Source organism: Chamaea fasciata, unplaced genomic scaffold (genome assembly GCF_029207755.1).
Source record: "Chamaea fasciata isolate MVZ Bird 193981 ecotype frontalis unplaced genomic scaffold, bChaFas1.0.hap1 SCAF_3, whole genome shotgun sequence".
Classification (NCBI taxonomy): Eukaryota; Metazoa; Chordata; class Aves; order Passeriformes; family Sylviidae; genus Chamaea; species Chamaea fasciata.
Window position 1 is genome coordinate 69,779,914 of NW_027094088.1, and position 18,857 is coordinate 69,798,770.

Here is an 18,857-nt window from a genome sequence, read left to right on the forward strand (position 1 = left end):
CTCTGTTTAAAACATTTTTAGCTGATTATTCAGGCACTGGTTAAAAAAAAAAAAAAAGGCACAAATTTGGTCCCAAGCATAAAAAAAGCTGTGCATTTAGCAGAATTGTGCACATGCACACTTTGATCATTTTGTGGGACCCACTCACAGCTCTCCTAACTTCAGTTCCTATGTCTGGGCAGTCAAATTGTTTTTAAATACCTGTAAGTAAATCTTGGAGCCTGTTTTCTCCTGCATCAGATAATAATTTATAATAAATGAAATTTGCAAATACCAAGGATGCGGTTGTTCACTACTTGGAATATAACACAACATCAAACAAGAGATAACATTTTGCACTTATAACATTTTAAACTCAATTTGCATGCAAAGGCAATTAAATAACAGCATCCCCATTTCAAAGCTGAGACTTGACATCTAAACCTAAAGTTAGCAGATACCTAACTTCAAGCATACAAGCAGTACCTCTGAATGGCTCTGCCTGCAAGCTTGACCTTAGACACATGCAGGAATATGCAGTTCAGCCAATGACTGTGGTATCTAAAATGCAGATGTCATATGGAAGGTATTTATCTAGTTAATGAGCAGATAACAGGCACATCTAAACATTGGTTTAACCAATCCTAAATCAACACCTAAATATTTTGAGTAAATCCCACTCTACAAGTGCTTGCCTTCCTCTCTTAACCACAGGACCTAGAGAGAGAGTCCAGCCTGGATGCCAAATACTGAGATGCCACAGCCAGCCATGTGAATGGAACCATGTCCTAATCCAAACGGTGCTGTGGAACTGGGAAGAAACTGGTGAAAACCAGAGTGAAATGTAGATCCAGCTGAAGCTGAGACTGAAACATCCACCACCTTAACTGTGAATGCAACTAAGAACAACATCTGATCACCTGAATCCCACAGGATTATCCTGTTATCCTGAAAGACATCAAGCACAAGGAGATGTGCATGGTTTTCAAACAGGGAGGCAACCTTGGGTGAGATGAAGATTTCACAGAAATTGTTAGGGCTATACTGGTGAAAGGTGTACAGCATAGGAATATTTCAGAGTACTCCACGCAAAAAGCTGTGCTCAAACTACTGATGTGCTTTTATCTGCATGTACACCTACCTGAAAGACCCCAGTCTGCAAATGAAAGCAAGAACAAGCAAACTTCTTGTAGGGAAACAGACACCTCTTCCCAGGGTGAGAGACAACAGCACATCAAAATTACATTGTGCAAGACAACATTTATAAAAATGCTGATAGATATCATCTCCCGTTTGACTTATGGAGCCATCAAAAGCTTACTTCCACGGAGCATTTCTGGACCCTTTAGTAGACTGAATCACCAATTTAGAATCTGTCAGACTCCATTATGCAGATTAAGAGTCTCTCCTTGGTTTCATTTGTTATGCATTAATAAGAGAGCACTGGTGCCTGTATCCTCTCGCACAACCAAAGCCTTTCTGCCATTACATAGTAAATTTTGTTCTTTCTCGCATTCGGGAAAAAACCCAACACAACAGCAACACGGCTTAGTTGCTATGCAAAGACTTAAGAGCCACTGCATAGGGATCAGTTCCAGAGTTTGGTTTGATTTGAACCAAGACAGGCAAATTATGCCTGGATGTGATCTGAGGAGACCTTCCTGCTTGCCTGTTTCTCTTGTCGACAGGTGTAGCATTGCCCAGAATGAGCCTGGGATCCCCACAACCCTTTACAACCCTAATGCACATTTACTGCCTTCCAGCCTGGTGCCTGGTACAGTTAAAATTCTGAGTACCAACAGACAGATTTATTATGAATGCTGGTAGGGATCTTTTTTCTCTCTCATTGACTAGATGTGACTCAAAAAGTTAATGGTAATTGCTCTCATCTTCATTTAGCAACCAGAGAGAGAGAGAGAAATGGGAGCAATTTGCAGATATGAGAACAGGTCATTACAGGTGTGTTATATTAGTGTATTCATGAGCCCCCTGGGACAGCCATGCTGTGATATCCAATAACTTTTTTAATGTGTAATTACACACCATTGGACTATAATTGATTAATTGAAAAGAGAATGTAGGCAGATGCTAGGCCAAGGCTGCTGCTGCTTGTTAAATGAATATGTCCTTGCTTCTTTATAATAAGTTAAGTGAACTACTCAGAAGCAATTAAGTGAGAACTGAAATTCATTAGATTTTATGTAATTGTTGGTATTAACTTCTATAATAAAATGCAGGATTTATATTTTGGGTTTTTCTTCCCATCCCAAAAGCAATATAATGTATGTCACTGCTGAGATGTAAAAAGAGTGACTGCCACAGACAGTGAGCTGTGAGATATGTGCTCCTAGCATTCAGATCTTCTTCAGATAACTGTGTGGCACTAATCTTGCTTCTTGGGATGGCATTCCTGGAAGCTCTGGCACAGTCCCAGGGATTCCCAATGAGATGGAGTCAGACACTTAATATCCCAGAGCACCCCCAAATCTCCCGGCAGTCTACTTGAATGGTGGCCAAGCTCTTCTCAACCCTCCTTCCCATTGGCTGGATCTTAACTCTGAGAAATAAAGAGTACAGTTTCCTGATTTTCAAAACCCTACTCTCTTACTGCAGTATGTTGGCTCTCCAAGGGATCAAAGCCTTCAAACACTTTTCAATGGGGAAGACAACACATGCAGCAGGATGAGACATTAAGCCAACTGCACTGTCACAAAAAGTTAGTTGTTAATGTAGGCACCTGCTCAGACCTGATAAAACCCATTCTAATTAACACCTTGCATGACAGAGAACCGGGGTCAGAGGTGAAAAATACCTGAGCCCCTGGTCATCAAAGCCAGTTTTATGGCCTGACCCTGTGCTGCAAGTATGGTGGTGGTGAGATGTGTTACAAGGGATGGCTCCCCCCAGCAGCTACTATGGTATTCCACAGGCCCTACTGAGTGATCTGCATCTCCTGCAGAGACCCCAAGAAGAAAATACTTACAGCTTTGGGTGATGACTTGGGAAATTTTATTTCCAATTTATATGGAAGGAATCCCAGTGAAATTTAATTTATCACACTTCGCTTCCTTTGGAACAAGATATATCTTTATTCTTTAACATTCTATAAAAACTATCTGAATTTTATTTCACAGAATCACAGAAGAAGATGATTTGGAAGAGCCCCACAAGGAACACCAAGTCCAACTCAGGTCCTGCACAGGACCATTCCAGAAAACACAGAGAGTGCTGTCCAAATGGTTCTCGAACTCTGTCATCTGTCAGGCTTGGTGCTGTGACAACTTCCCTGGAGAACCTGTTCCAGTGCCAAACCACTCTCTAGGTGAAGAACCTTCCTGATATCCAACCTAAACCTCTCCTGGCACAACTTCAGGCCATTCCCTCAGGTCCTGTCGCTGGGCACCACCGAGAAGAGATCAGTGCCTGCCCCTCCTTTTCCCCCCACAAAGATGTTGCAGACTGCAATAAGGTCTCCCCTCAGTCTCCTCCAGGCTGAACAAACCAAATGACCTCAGCTGCTCCTCACACAGCTTCCTCTCAAGACACTTCACCATCTTTGTTGTTCTCCTTTGGACACTCTCCAATAGCTTAATATCTTTCTTATATTGTGATGTCCAAAACTGCCCCCAGGACTCGAGGTGAGGCTGCACCAAAGCAGAGCAGAGGGGGACAATCCCCTCCTTTGCCTGGCTGGCCATGCTGTGCCTGACACAGGTTATGAATGCCAGTTTCCTAAAGCTAAGCCACAATTCTCAACTGGCTTTCTTTCCAAGACACATGAATCTCCTTTTTTTTTCTTTTATTTTTTTACAGATTTATAGAGATTTGGGTGGGAGAACGGCTGACAATTTTTTCCAGGCTTTTTTACTTTGAAATTTATTGAAATCATTAAGAAGTAGTCTGCTAATAAACTAATGCATTTTCATCTAGTAGTTTCTTAACTTTTTACATGTTTAAATTTATGGTAAATAAAAAAGATTGTGGGTTATTTTTTAACATTAAAGAAAAATCAATTTTTCAGTGACAACATGTTTAATATGAAAATTATAACTTCAGTAAACATATCAAATAAGGAAAGTAAAGAGTAAAACTAGAGTAATACAACACAGTATTGCAGTAAGGAGAAATTAAGGTTAGAGAAATTATTCAGAGGTCATCAGTAAGTGCAGATTTATTAATGAAAATTTTAATGCTTGTCCTGGGAAGGAAGATGACAGATTTGCAGCTGTAATGGGATTTTAATTGTTTTCCTTTTTTTCTTCTCTTTCAAAATAATAATAACAGCGATGTTAAAAATTTAAAAACATGCCTCCTTTTGAGGAAAGGCAGGGTTGTGCTCAGAAAGTGTCAAATGCCACATCCTAAAATAATGTTCCTGCACTGGGATGAAGGAAAATGCTAAATTAGAGGCAAAGTTGATTCCTATATGTAACTGGGTGCAGTGGGAAAGGGGATGTGACTCACTCTTGGCTCCAGGAGGCGAAGCACTCACTGCCTGTAGCCATGGTCTTTCCCAAATCTGTCCCATTCCCACTGCCTCTCTTCCCATGCTGCCCACCCCTCTCACTGTCACACCTTTTAGTCCATCTCTTTAGGGCCCTGAATCATCCTTCTTAATTCGAATCATCCTCCTTAATTCGAATCATCCTCCTTAACTCAGTTCACTGGATTATGTAGAGTTCCTGATGGTACCAGCCTGCTTGGAGAGGAAGCCGCATCCCTGGCCATGGGGGAGATTTTTTCCCTTTGTTCCCTTCCTTCCCTTCCTTCTTCCCTTTCCTCATGCTCCTGTGAATCTTATACCTTGTATTTTATGTGTTGCTGGGAACTGGCAGAGCCTTGCCCTCCTTGACACTCTCAAGGTGACTGGTGCTCCCCTGTCCACCCCTGCGGGAGGTGAGGGGATCCCTCACCCTCCTTAGTGCTGTAGGTTGTGGTCACTCCCTCACCCTAGGTGTAAAAGGAGTGAGGTTTGGATCTTATTTCCAGCAGAAAGTCTGCCACCTCAGACTTGCCAAGACAGGGCTTTGTTTTCTATTAGCTCCTACAACAGGCCTCTGATGCCAGCCTTCAGCTTAGATATTATTAATAATGATTGTGTTTTCTACACTTCAAATTAGCTGTTAGCTGGCCTATTGTAGTTTTTGGTCAGACAGGAGGAAGATGTCTCAAAGCAGTCATTCATCTTTTTTTGTTTACAGAACATAAGGTGTCATTCAGAACCCACCTCAAATGAACAGGAGGGATCCTATTGATTTCACTGGGCTTTGGATCAGAGGTTGTGGGGTCTTAAGCATGGTTTGAGTTAAGAAATAAAAGTTTAATACTTTAGTAGCATTGTAGTGCAGGATAGCAGAAAGGGAGCAGAAGGCCTGAAAGACCAAGACTTCCATTCAAGACCCCCTAGAAGGTCTCCTGCAGCCCAGGAAACCCCCGAGGTCCAGTCCATGCTGTCATAATGTGAGGATGGCTTCAATTCCATTGTGGGATAGAAAAACGTATCATTAAAAGGCAGGGTCAAGAAGGACACAGCCTATGTGCTGGGCAAGACAGTGGCTGCATTTGTTCTAAACCAGTAAATAGATCTGTGCAGGCAGGCACAGAGATTATCATTTCCTGGGGACAGCGTGTCGCAGGGTGGCTGGCAGGCTGCAGCTCTATGTTTGGTCCTGTGCTATCCCCACGAGATGCCAATCGCGGCACAGATGCCGAGGCACCCAGTGCTCCGTGGTGCCTACCTGTGCTGGCAGGCAGCAGGCAGGGAGGGCCAGCTGGAGCTGGGCGTCAGGGCTGTCTCTCCCCAGGGCTGCAAATAGGACCGTGCTCTGAGTGCTGCCTTTTTTCAGTGCATTTACACAGCGCTCATGGACTTCAACGGGAACATGCATATAACTCGAGCACCACTTAGCCCTTCATTCAGTCTGGCAGCAATCCAGGACAAAAAAACCATCCAGAATAATTTTTCCTGGTTTGTTGCCCTTACTTGAAAAGAAGCAGAGTGCAAGGTTTTCAGTGGGGTTTTGGGGAGTTTCGTTTCAAAATATTCTGCCATTGCTCATGGACAATTTAGTTTTTGAAAATGAAACACTACAGGCGATTAATCTACCATATGACCTAAGAGTCACTGTTACTTCAGTCACAAGAAAGGTTGAATTTCATGTGGCCAAGATTACTGAGGTTTTAAGAGCATCAGTATCAACTGACTGCTACAATTGCTTTTCTCCATATTTTTGTTCCAGGGCCATAACCACCACTCGGACAGCTCTTTGTGCTTGATCCAAAATCCCTGAAACCAACAGTGGGCTCTCCAATGGCTGTTATGGGGTTTTGCAGAGTCATCTGCTTGAATCACTGCGTATGCCACAGTGCAACTGATGCAGTAGTACCAGCTGCCCTCAGACTGTGATGGCAAACTGAGCAAGCAACGGACAAAATCCATCAGAAAACCACCAAAAAAGTGCACCAGCAGTGAGACAAACATCGATTGATGCTGAAACAGCATTTAAACACGGCTGTGGAAGTTTTAAACTTTCATCAGGCTCAGTAGCTCTACCATCTGGAACTCCACAAAGTGTCACAGATCTCTTTCTCCTCTCCTCTCCTGCTTCTCCAAGGGGGCAGAATCGCCTCCTGACCACAGGATTATACCTGACAGGCTAGGTGTGGCCCTGCACCCCTCAGAGCTGCTGGGCAGTGCTCCTGCTCCAGCTTGCAGGCTGAAAGCTCTGCACATCCCCAGTCTGCGGCCAGAATGAAGGAAGTGCTCTCCCTCTCCCTCTGCTGCTTTGCACCCGAGAGGGTGAAGGAAAAGCCTGGAAAAGCACAAGGGGAAGTGCACTTCCTCTCTCTCCACTTTGCTAGGAATAAGGAGACAGCAGGTGAGACAAAAAGGGTGGAAAGGCAAGAGACAGAAGGAGAAAAGCTATTTCTCCCTAATTCAGTCCTTTTTTGAAAGCACTGTTATTTTAAATGGATTGAGAGGTACTTTCTTCTATTGCTGAGGCACTAACAGGGAGCAGTTTTGCTTGACACTAGGGCAGAGTGAGCAGGTCAGGCACCTTAAAAAAATTTAAGCCTCACTTTCTGAAGCCAAAACTCTCATGGCCTTCAAAGGATACCAATATGCATATTTACATTTAACTCATCTACAACAGCAAAACCTATTGGCCTCATCTGATCACAAATACTCTCAGTACTTTTTCATGTCAGTCTAGTAGGAATAAAATCTTTCCCACATTTCAGTGCCATAATTCTGAAGTCAACCTGCCTGCATCCCCGCTGCCCTGTCTGGGTGCCCCACATGTGCCATTTGTCCTGACTCTGCCTCTAGTGCAGGAACAGCAGAGCATGACTTCAAGCAAAGCATTAGCTGTAGCTCTGGCTCACCACAGCTTTGCCGTGGCCTCCCCAGTAGCCTTTTGCTCATAAGAGAGCATTTTGCATTTCATGTTTCCATTGTAGATGCGTTTTCAGAGTTTTCTCTTGCCTCTTTTTGTCAGTGATTAAAGATAACTGGCCATAGGTGAGTTCGCATTAAATCCAATAGCAAGCATGTTTTATTTTGCATCTTTTACATAATAGCTTCCAAGCACCAGGACTCATAATTCATCTCGTACTGAATTCACAAATTTATCCTCTCAGAGCAGAACTACTAGGAACAGACTTTTTGATTTCAAAGATGAAAAGATCCTGATTTTACTGCAGGAAAAGCATGGATTCAACTGGGTGTAGGACTAGAATTTTTTTTTTTTTTCAGGATATTTATGTTTTGTTTGGTTATTTGTTTGCTTTACATATAATCCCATAGCAGTGGGTGGTACTCACATCATCTCCATAAACAAATGATCTGGAAAGCAACCTGATGTTTAATTTCCTTAACCCATCAAACCCTCCTTACCCCATACAGCAGCATGCCAGTCTGAAACCTTGACTCAATATTCTGAGTAAATGGGGGGAGGAAGGACAAACGGCTGGTTTTTCTTTCCCACTTTTGTTAAAAGGCAACCAAGCATGACTCTTCCTACCCTGACTAACCTGGGTAGGTGCCAGATGGATTTTTCCTTTCTCTAGGCAATGGCTCAGGAATTTCATTCGGCTAGAGCTGGGGCTGTGGGCTTCTTGCTGGCCTTTTCACTCCAGCCACCCCTTTCTCGGCAGTTAATCCCATCTTTCTCCCCACATCCACTATTAGCTGGACTGTACTGTTTCTTGACAATCAGCTTACAGCAGGGACTAAATTCTGCCTTTTCCTTCTGGAAACAAAGAGATGTGCCTGAAAGAAAAGCTTCCAGCCACTCATGGAATAAGAAATTAAAATCCTGAGGCACTGCCTATGGGAGAAGAATGGATGGCTGGCCAAGACAGCATGCTGACCTGGCTCTTTAAAAATAGATTTCTTTCATGTAGCTCCCAATATTTATCAAGGATAGCTAAATTTTAGACAACACGATTCTCAAAAACATTGTAAAGTCCACAAGGAAAATCTTATGTGCTCATTGATTAGAGTATCTTAACCACTTTGGTTTTTGTGCCCCACACAAATCTCAGGACACAACACATATGGATTTAGCTTGGAAAATGAGTACCCTGTTCCAATCCCATAACTGTAAAATGGCTTTCTATACTAACCAAAATATTTAATTGCCACTGCTCTTCTTAATAAGCAGAACTACTGAACACACTTCAGGGGTTTCCTCTGCCTAAATTATACCTTTCTTCCTTCTATTTCCTATCAAACTTGCCCACATTCAAAAAAAGACGAAAAACAAAGAGAAAAGCTGAGTTGCACCTCATTAAATTATCTCCTCTTGTGGCATGTAAGCAATGAAGAAAGCATACAATTTGTAATACTCCATGTTACTTTTGTAATACTCTATGTTACCATGCTTTAAAATCTCTCCAGGTATTGAAGAGTTAAAGCTTGCTGTTTGTGCCTGTGACCTGGGATGTTAAGATTCAGCCAGTGTAGCCTGGCTCCGGTGGGAGAGCCCCGAGCCCCGGCATGCAGACCCAGCAGCAGCAACCCAGCCCTGGATTCTGGCTGGCAGCACTCTCCCAGCATGAGCATTTCCCAAACAGAGGAGCCTGTCCTTGCCGAAACGAACCTCACTGGAAAATGGCAGCTAAACCCTAAAGCAAAGAAAGCATTTTTGAGCTGAAGCCTTCAATTTCACCTGACAGACTATTACTCTATTTACTGTGAATTGCCCTCAGAAAACTCCAAGGATTCCCTCATTCTCAGAAGCATAAACAAGTTTCAGTTTCTCTTTTATTTAAAAAAAAAAAATCTCATCTTTTCACTCAGCAGGCATCTGACTTGTGCTGTTAGATTCTGAGTAAGTTTTCACCATTCTGAAAACACTTTTTTAGAGGATTAGCGGTCCCCACTCCTTTCTTTCATTTTTTTTTTTTTTGGTTGGGTTTTTTTTTTGTTTGTTTGTTGGGTTTTTGTGGGGGTTTGTTTGTTTGTTTTTGTTTTTTTTTTCTCTCCTCTCTCAAGGAATACTGACTAGCCTTTAGGAGAAAGAAGGTTTCTTGATGGCCAGTTCTGGTGAAATTAGCTTTTGAAATTTGAGCACATTTTAATATAGCATTGTTTCCATAAAGTAAAATGCAGAAGGAATAACACTACCCCTCTGTGAAATACATAGAATCTTAAACAAATAACACTAGTTCCCCCACCACCCACACCTAGGCTCAACATCATATTTTCACTGAAAGTTCCTAAAATACATCTTTAAAGATAGCAGAGGTACACATTCATTATTTGCCTGCTATTTTTTCCACATACAAATTGAGTACAGATTACAACCCTGCCAATTTTGTTTCCAATAGCATAGGAAAAATAAAACTATAACAAATTGCTTTTATTACTTCCTTAAACAAGAATTGAAACTTGTCCAAAAACGCACATGAAAGACTAACTTTGATGACTTGAGCTTTTGCCAGACACAGTGGTGATACAATAAAGCAAAAAACTTAAATGCATATTAATAGAGGAATAAGCAACTGGGCATTAAAAGAAGCTCGGTTTTAATAGCACGAAGTGGGTTAATTGGTTAATTGATGGCTTGAACTAAATATAAAGCAGATTTTCAATGGAAACATTACATGACTTATATCATGTTGTCTCTATTACTAAGTTTCTCCAGCACCAAGAAGCCCTACTGACTTTGGGAGCATCTTGGTGTGCTGGGATGGCTCGTCAGGCCTGATTAGCAGCACAGTAATTAAGCATGGCCTTGAAGAAAGAGCTTCATTTATTTGGCACAGGAATTATGAGTACACCAGGGAACCGCTTTTTGTGTTTGTCTAGTTTCCTCTCCTTAGGATGTAACACTGCTATCCCTGAAACCACCAGGAACTTTGCAAAGGCTTTAAGAGGAACCAAGACCAGATCTCACGGGTCACTTTGCTTTAGGCTGGGGAGAATTATACCGGTAACAAACAGAGAGCCTTCTAAGTGACACCTGTGGCTGTAAAAAGCATTTTCTTTACCCAACCAAGGGTTGGCTCAGCACAGGGGACACTTGTGGGGTAGGAGAGTGCCGGCCCACTAGTGCAGGTGTGGCCAAGATGCTCTGTGCTCTGGCCAGTGTGGGAAGCAGGGACTGGCCACCAGCCCTGGCCCTGCTGCTTCCTGCTGTGGGCTTCTCTGGCCAGCTGACTGAACCTGGAGGCCAACTTTGGCACTGAGTTATCGGCTCATCAGCTCGACTTTCACTGCCTGTTGCACCTGGGGCACCAAGAGCAGCCCTTGGCCTTGCATCCTGGGAGAGCAGGCATGGGCTTTATTTATGGGCAGATAAAACACAGCTTGCTCCTCCACTGCCACCCGCCTCTTCTCTGGTTACAAGAAGAAAAAAAAGAAATGTTGTTTCAAAGTAAAACCCGTGTACTGACTCTCCATAAACACATTTAGCCAAATGATTTCACTTAAGTGCAGATGAGAAGAAAGGCGAATGCAAGGGAGAGACCTGCCGACGTACCTAAACCTCCCTTTTCAAAAGCCATGCATGAATATCTTTTAAATGTATGACAATTCATCCTCTGTTTACTTTATGCAAACAGAAAAACTCATGGTGGAGCACTCATTTTCGCAAGCTAATCAAGAACATTAGGTCCCAACAGATTCATTTAATAGAAATATAATAGGCATTCCTGCTTGCTTTTAATCTCGTCTAGCTGCAAATGCTAAAATGAACAGCGAATTAACCCTGCCTTGGAACAGAGATTCTTTCACAGCTGATATCATCTCTCTTATGGCTTGTAAACACTCCAGGCTCCCTGTATGTGCTTTCCTGGCTTTCGCTCTTTCCCCACAGCAGAGGAGAGGAATGGAGAGGACAGGAGCGGAGAGGAAAGGATGTTTTGGATTGCATGCAGCTATGAAGGGGGGGAATAGGCAAGCTCTGATGGGAGGACTGCCTGTTAGCAGAACAAAATGCAGCACCGCCACCCAAAAACAAGGCACAGCTCAAAGGTGGATGGGAGAGTGAGTTTTGGGGTGCTTTGGGGGAAAAGGGGGGGGCGGGGGGGGGATTTCCGTGCATCACCAGCCACTCCCTGCATGGCTTTCCCTGATTTACCAGTGCAAGACAAGGTAGTAAGACAAGGCCATTCACGTGCTGACATTAAATATATGATATTTTTCAAGCAATTTGAGATCTTAAACTGTTCACGGATAGCAGAACTAGCATTAGAACGCTAAAACAGTAAAAAAAAAAAACTATCATATTTCATAATGTATGTCATAATGAACAAAAGCCTTTAAAAAAAACGGTTTTCACTGTGCTAAAGTAACAATCTAGACTTGTTGTAAGTATGTTATTCTTACAAGTAGTTCGCAGTTATTCTTGAAGGCAAGTCTTGGAGTTTCCTTAGCATAGTGCTGCTGGGGAAAATTTTCAGCATGTCCATCTTCATCTCTAGCCTGAAGGGAAATATAATGGCCTATTTAGGGACTTACAAATAATGGAAGGAAAAAAATAGCTAAAAGAATAACAGCTCAGATCATTAAAACAGACGGGAATCCCAAAATACAACATTATTTAAAAGTTTCTTTAAATAGTCAGTACACCTTTTAGATATGAGAACTTGGGATGCTGTTTTCTTACATAGCTTAGATTGAACATGCAAATTCAATGTGGAGTAATAATTAGAACAACAAAAGACAAAACCAAAATGAAATATTTGAGCTGGAAACTGAGTAACTCAGGGTTTCAATTTACTCCATCGCATTTTTCAGGATTACATTACATATGTACTCATTTAAACTTTTTGACATGCTTAAGCGATCCCTTGATAATGTACTTGTATTTTCAGTTTAACAGTAAGGCCAAAATAAAAAAAAAAAAAAGTTTTCATACTCATAATTTACATGTAATACTACAACAAATGAATGGATTTCCCCTCCATGCTTAAGTGAAGCTTTGAAAGGAGCAATCATCTAGCGAGAACAATGATTCTTCAGTCAAATGCGGTCAAAATATTTAATGACAAAGATGCATTAAAAGTTACTGGTTATTTTTCGTAACTGCACTGTTAATTAAGAAAGCTGAAGTTTAAATGGAGACATTACCAGAGCCCATTAGCAATCCTGCTTGCATATAGTATTTTTCCCTTCTCATCTCAAGCATTTTCTGCTTTTGAGTTAAAGCAAAAGGGAGAAGCAGGTGAAAGGAGGAGTGTCAGCAATACGCTCATTACACTGTTCATTTGAGTGACACTTGCACTCCGTTCCGCTCCATCTCATCTGATTCCTGACTGTTCGCTCTCTCCCTCTCACAGCCTCCCAAAATTCACAGCTGAGCTGTCTCCCTCACATATGGCTTGCATATAATTATGCACATTCCATTTTACACTGCATTAAAATGATGAGCTCCTGGCTCCCTGCCAACCTATTTAAATCAGCCCCAGCCCAAAGAAGCTGCGGAGAGGCGGAGGGCAAGAAGCAGGGTGACCAGATCGGGGGCGAGGGGCGCGGGCAGGGGCAACGGGGCGAGGAGCAGGCAGCCCTCCTGCCCATCCCTGCTGCTGCCCCATGTGTGTTTCTGGGGCAGGGATGTCCAGGGATGCCCAGGTGCAATGGGGGCACACCTCTGTGCCTGTGGCAGCGCTGGCATATTGCTCGCCCCTCGCACAGCGAGAACGGCCTGTCGTCACATGTCACACGCCCGGCGCTCAGGCTTTTCAGCGTTGGCATTTATGAAAGATATTTACACCTTGCAGGCTCTGCGACTTGTTTGTCTTCAAACAGGCCTCTGCCTCTCCCCGAGGAGACGGGTCGGGAAAGAGGAGACGTGGGCTAACAGCACTGTCGATTTTTAGGAAAACATGCAGGGTCTGCACCTCAGCGAAAGCCCCGTGACTCCAGCAGGCTTTGACTCAGGCCTCTGCTTGTCAGCCATGGGGCATGAACACAGTCTGCCCAACAGAAAATACCATTTTTAACAGTGCAAAATTTGTCCAAAGGTGTATTTTGGGAAGTACCTAAAACTGATGATTATTACAAGAACTGGGAAGTAGGAAAAAAGTTTATTCTGTATGTTTCCTAGCAGTTTATAGGTATTTTCTTTCAATGCCCTCAATACTTGTGGGGTGAAAAATGTTTAAAATTTTGCTTTAAAACCACAAGAGGGAGGATTCCTGAGCATCTGAAGACACTTGACAAAAGTTTAAATGTATTCTCCTAATTATTAGTTTGAAACTGAAAGCTCTCTTACACAATAAATCAACCTCCATGCTGCGTAGAATACAAAGTTCAAATCTGACTGGGTTTTCTTAAAAAAAAACACCTCAAAATTCTCATTTTGAAAACAAACTTTGTCCTTTCCTTTTCTCCTGGAAGGAATATGGGCAACTCACTGAAGCTCTTTCCAGGTCATCTAGAAGACAACTGGGGGATGAATGCCCTAAAAATCCCTTGCACAAATAGAAACAGACCTGAGAGCTCGGGAAAACAGACGCCAATGGGATGCTCAGCGATGGACAGCTAGGGAGATACTGGTGGGGCACAGGCATTGTGTGGGGCTCTGAACACTGTTGGTGCCCCCAACACCCCTGAAATTGTATCTTGGCACCATGCAATACATTGTGCATATGACGGCTGGCACATTGTAACCTGCCAGTGACCCTCTGGAGTGTTATCTTGGTGCACACACACACACCTTGTAAAATGAAATGGATATCAGGGTGTTTGTAGTGCATCTGTCAAAATATAGAGACAAACCCTACCGACCTTGACCCGCTTACCAAAATCGCCTGTTACACCAATATTATTCACCCCTGCTGATGGCAACATGCTCCAGCTCCTACTGCTCTAAACCTTGCTTTATTTAATTTTGGATGTCACTAAAATTTCCTAGTCTCAAAACCTGTTTTGCTACATACTGGCATAATTTGCTCAGGCAGCAGAAATACACCTAATTTAGCTAGCTGGTTCCATTGTGAAAAACATCTCTTCTGGGCAGTCAGGACTAATTCCCCAGAATTTTTCCAGTAATTCATTAGTACCATCTTCCAGTTGTAAATAATTTGCAGAAGGAAACACTCTTACAATGTTCAGCACTGTTCTAAGCATATTTAAAAAGTGGCTCAGAATCTATCTTGCAATGGTAATATTGTGATGCATCTGTGCCTACACTGACCCACTCTCAATCACTGCTGCACACTTTCTGGCTGCCTCGGTTCTCCAGCAGCTCACTCACAGCAAGCTGGCATCTACCGCTTTGCCATCAGGCCTGGCTGCCATGGGATGCTATTGTTCAAAAGAAAACAACTGCAAAAAAATCCAAGCCAAATCTGTGATCACTGATTTTTTTTAAAAAAAATGCTTTAATACTGCTAAAATCATTATAGGAATGCTTTAATCCAAAAAATGTATGTACTAACTCCTAGATGTGATTGATTGCGTACATGTAATATATGGGACAACTGCTCTCACAGCACATTTTGTTCCAGGACAAAAAAAGGCATCAGCTTGTGCTCTGAGGCCTGGAACCATGGTTAGCACTGATAGTTTTATCAGTGCAAAACTGCTGCAACTTCACTGTGGCAGTTCCTCTCCTGGGACTTACTGAATCTTTAATTCAATACCCTCTACTGGCAGGGAGCTGCCTTCCCATCAGCTGCATGGGATCCGAGGGGGAAACTGGCCCATCGCCAGCCCCGGGGGACACCAGGCTGGACACCTGACAAGACCAGTGGCACACACACACACACACACATACATACCACCCCACCTACTACTGCCAAAGTAGAGCACACTGCCCAAGGAGGACTGTTGGTTGGCAAAGATGATCTAGTGAGGAAACTGCAGTTGACTTGGTGGGGGTGGTTTGGCTGTAAGGTCAGCCTGATGATGGGTTGTGTGGGAAATCATGGCATTTAATTGCAGGTTAGATATCAGGAAGCCCTTCTTAATGACAGGTACAGCAAATCACTGGAGCAGATTGCCTAAGGAGACTGTCAATGCCCCATCACTGGAGTTTTTTAAGAGCAGATTAGGCAAACATCTGCCAGGAATGACACGCATGGAGTAGCTCCTGATTGTGGGGAAGCTGGACAGATGAGAGCATCTCCTTTCCTAGGTCCCTGTTTTCTCTGCTTTCTACTGCTGAGCTTTGAAAGAAAATGGCAGGAGGCTAAGGAAAAAAAAAAAAAATAAAAAAAAAAAAAACCCAAACCAGAAAACAGGATCTGAAAGGATCTCTCTGAAAATAGCACAGCATTTGATGTTCAGAGATATGTGTACTCATTAATAAGTGCATGATGACAACTATCTTTGGCTACAGAAACTGTGCTATTTGTTCGTAAGCCAGCCAGCCTATATTTGTGAAAGATGCCAATAGTTTGGAAACAGACTATATATTCAGTCAAGATTCCTTTTTTTAACATAATGGAGGAAGAACAATCTACAGCAGAATTTCCTCCTCTCCAAAGAGAGTGGATATTTGTTTCTCCTTATTCTCAGAGAAAAATTATCTTGATCCAGAGGATTTCTTAGCTTCAGTGTAAGTCTTTTTATGCAGCTTTAGCCTTGGGAGAGGAAATCTGTGCTTACATTTTAATATTAAGGGCAGGATCTTATGATAGTACAAGTCACAAGGCAGGTTGAACCAAATAATTTATAAAGATGGAACTTGTTAATGCAAAGTTTCCACTAAAATGGGACAATGCATTTGCAACAAAATCCTACTGGCTTAGTCCACAAAACTCTAATGCCACTTAACCAAAAACACCTAGCATTAAGAGCAACAGTCACTTGAGTAAGGCAGAGTGACAGAATATTAGTCTGCTTACTCAGGATAAAATTGCCATCTAATTTTCATAAATGTCCTTTGAAACAGATGAAACACAGGAATGTTACCCCCCAGATATGTTAAAGGCAGCAGGCATTAGCTGAATGTCTCTGGTAGGACAGAGAATAAGCTGCAAGGAGCTGAATAGCGTTGCTATAGAAGTGCAGATAATTGCGTCAAGGCTTCTGTCCCGTGGCGTTGAACGGAGGAAATTCACATCACCCTTAATACTATTGTCTCCAGGGGTTGGCTGCAGATGGGAACTGAAAGCTCTGTTTCCGTTTCCACCACAAAGGTTATCTCTCCTTTCACTGAAACTCGAAGGAAATCCTCGGGGAGACCCTAATCCTTGAAATTCTAGTTCCTGTGCATTTCTGTTGTCCCAGATAATCAATTATCATGCTCTCTACATTCACTGTACCAGCAATAGTAAAAATAGTACTAAACTTCCACCTGCTGGGTATATTTTTCCCAGAAATATGAACATGTTTCCTGTGGGCTGGGTGGTGGGAGAGCCCAACATCAGGGCCCTGGGTGGTGGTGCTGTGCTGGGAATGGAACAGGGCCAGGGAAGATGGTCCAGAGAGGATGTTTCCCGGCTCAGCAACCACACAGTTACAGGAATGTGCAAGCCCTCAGCTCAGAGAAAGTCTTCCCTCAAGAAAAGCTCCCACTAATGTTCGATGAGAGGTTTGCTCTTCACAAGGATTTCAAGATTTTCCTGAATCACAGCGTGATGGAATAAGCGGTATTTATTTGCTTGTTGCCTCTCTCAGCTGCACTCTATTCACTAATCTCTACAGTTGTAATATTTCACCACTCCAAACCTCTAAAATCTTCTCAAGATTTTCAAAAAAGTCCCAGGTATTTTGAAAACATGTCAAAACAAGGTTTCATAAAATCTCCCAAGAGTCAGATCAGTGAAAAGAAACAACCTAAAATCACACTGGTTGTTTATCAAGTTGTTATCATTTACATCGCACAAAAATTGAGGTTATCTCCTTAACCTGACCTCCTGTGACCAGTACAGGTTAAAGGTGACCACCCTACCCAACATTTTCCAGCCTGGGGTCTCTTTACCAGCAGTGACTCTCTGCACACTTGGTGGTGGTCATGGAGGACTTGCAGGTCATGTGCTACTGAGTCCCCTTGTTTCCAGCTGTTAAAATGCATTTAAAGACAGCTAAAAATACATTAAATACTTTCCTAATGTTATTTTTCCATGTAAGCAACTGCTGTAGTCACCACAGGAATGTTATTTGATCGCCAAGGGGAGGGGAAGTGGTCTGCGAGACAATCTGTCTACTGGAGGTGATCTACAAAGTTGAAAAGAAATTGGAAATATGCCCTCTTGTAACTTCTTTATTAAGTATTCAAAGGAAAACCAGAAGGGCTTTTCCTGACTTGCTGCCTCCTCTTTTCTCCCCCAGACATGCCACACGAACACATGTACCAAAACATACATGTACATCTCCACCCATCCCTTAAGTTAGGAACTAAGACCTTGTTTATGCTGGAAGAAGGCACCAGTGGGTAGAAACCAGCAGAACAACATCACCGTGACAAGCCAAACCCTGGGACTGCACGTGCAGCTCTTCCCAGGTCTTGAGAAGAGGGCATACCACAGCAGACAAGTTTTGTTGCCATTTTGTTGCCTGGGGTCTCTCCATAGACTCCCCTGAAATCTCTACCGGGCACTGAGCTGCTCCTGGCTCCTATATATCACAGCACAGACTCCACAACTGTGGAGACCCTTTCCCAGAGGGAAGTTATATGGTCCCCAAGAAGGATCAAAGATGTCCCTGCAAAATCCCTAAGCAGAACCTGAGGTTCAATCCCCTGCAGGTATCCTCAGCAAGACAAGGGTCCCTGTTGTTGTCACAGCTCTTGCTCACAGCTGCTTTTGCCTTACTGTGACATGTTCAGTACAGACAGTGATGAATCTAGACCCAAATTCCAGCCTTTCTTCAAATTTTAGTTGCCATTTCAAAAGCAAATACAAAACCTGAATGCGAAACCACTAATGGCAGACTGGATTAGAAAAACATCTTGAGTCCTCATGTTTAGGAGAAGGTTTGGTGTGGAAGCAACTTCAGAAGCCAGTTATCTGGCCAGTGTGATTAAGCCCTGAGAAAATATCTAATTCTGAATATCCTGCAAACTTCTCCACTGTGGTGACAGACGAAATACTCCCTGACTTCAAAAATAAATAGTCACCAGGTCAAACCTGCTATTCTAACCAAACACGGCCCACACCACCCCATCATCCCTTTCTAAATACATGTAAAATCTCCTGACAAACAGGCAGTTTTGCTGAGAAAAGCCAACCCAGAAAAAATGCATTACAACAAAGAAGGAGAAGGTGCCAAACTGCAGAATGATAGGGCAGTGTTTCTGAAATTATCCTTGTCAAAGCAACTGAGGACTGTCACGTTCATTTTCTTGCATAACTGAAGCACTCTAAAAAATCCAAACAAATGTGCCTGCAAATCTGAAAAACAGTTATTTAAGGATATTTTCTTTTTTTTTTCTTTCTTTTTTTTTTTTTTTTTTAATGCTTGTCTTCCACAGGCTATG

At 42.7% G+C, this 18,857-nt stretch overlaps 1 protein-coding gene across 2 annotated transcripts in view; it reads right to left on the reverse strand.

Moving 5' to 3' along the window:
- The window catches only part of SOBP (sine oculis binding protein homolog), a 112,396-nt gene that overhangs the window by 36,912 nt on the left and 56,627 nt on the right, over positions 1 to 18,857 (reverse strand). The window contains exon 5 of one of the 2 annotated variants that reach the window (XM_066179461.1): positions 11,816 to 11,911. The exons of the other annotated variant lie outside the window; for it this stretch is intronic. Coding sequence (XP_066035558.1) covers positions 11,816 to 11,911 — 96 coding nt within the window. The remainder of the gene's footprint in view (positions 1 to 11,815; positions 11,912 to 18,857) is intronic. 2 annotated transcript variants of the gene reach the window in all.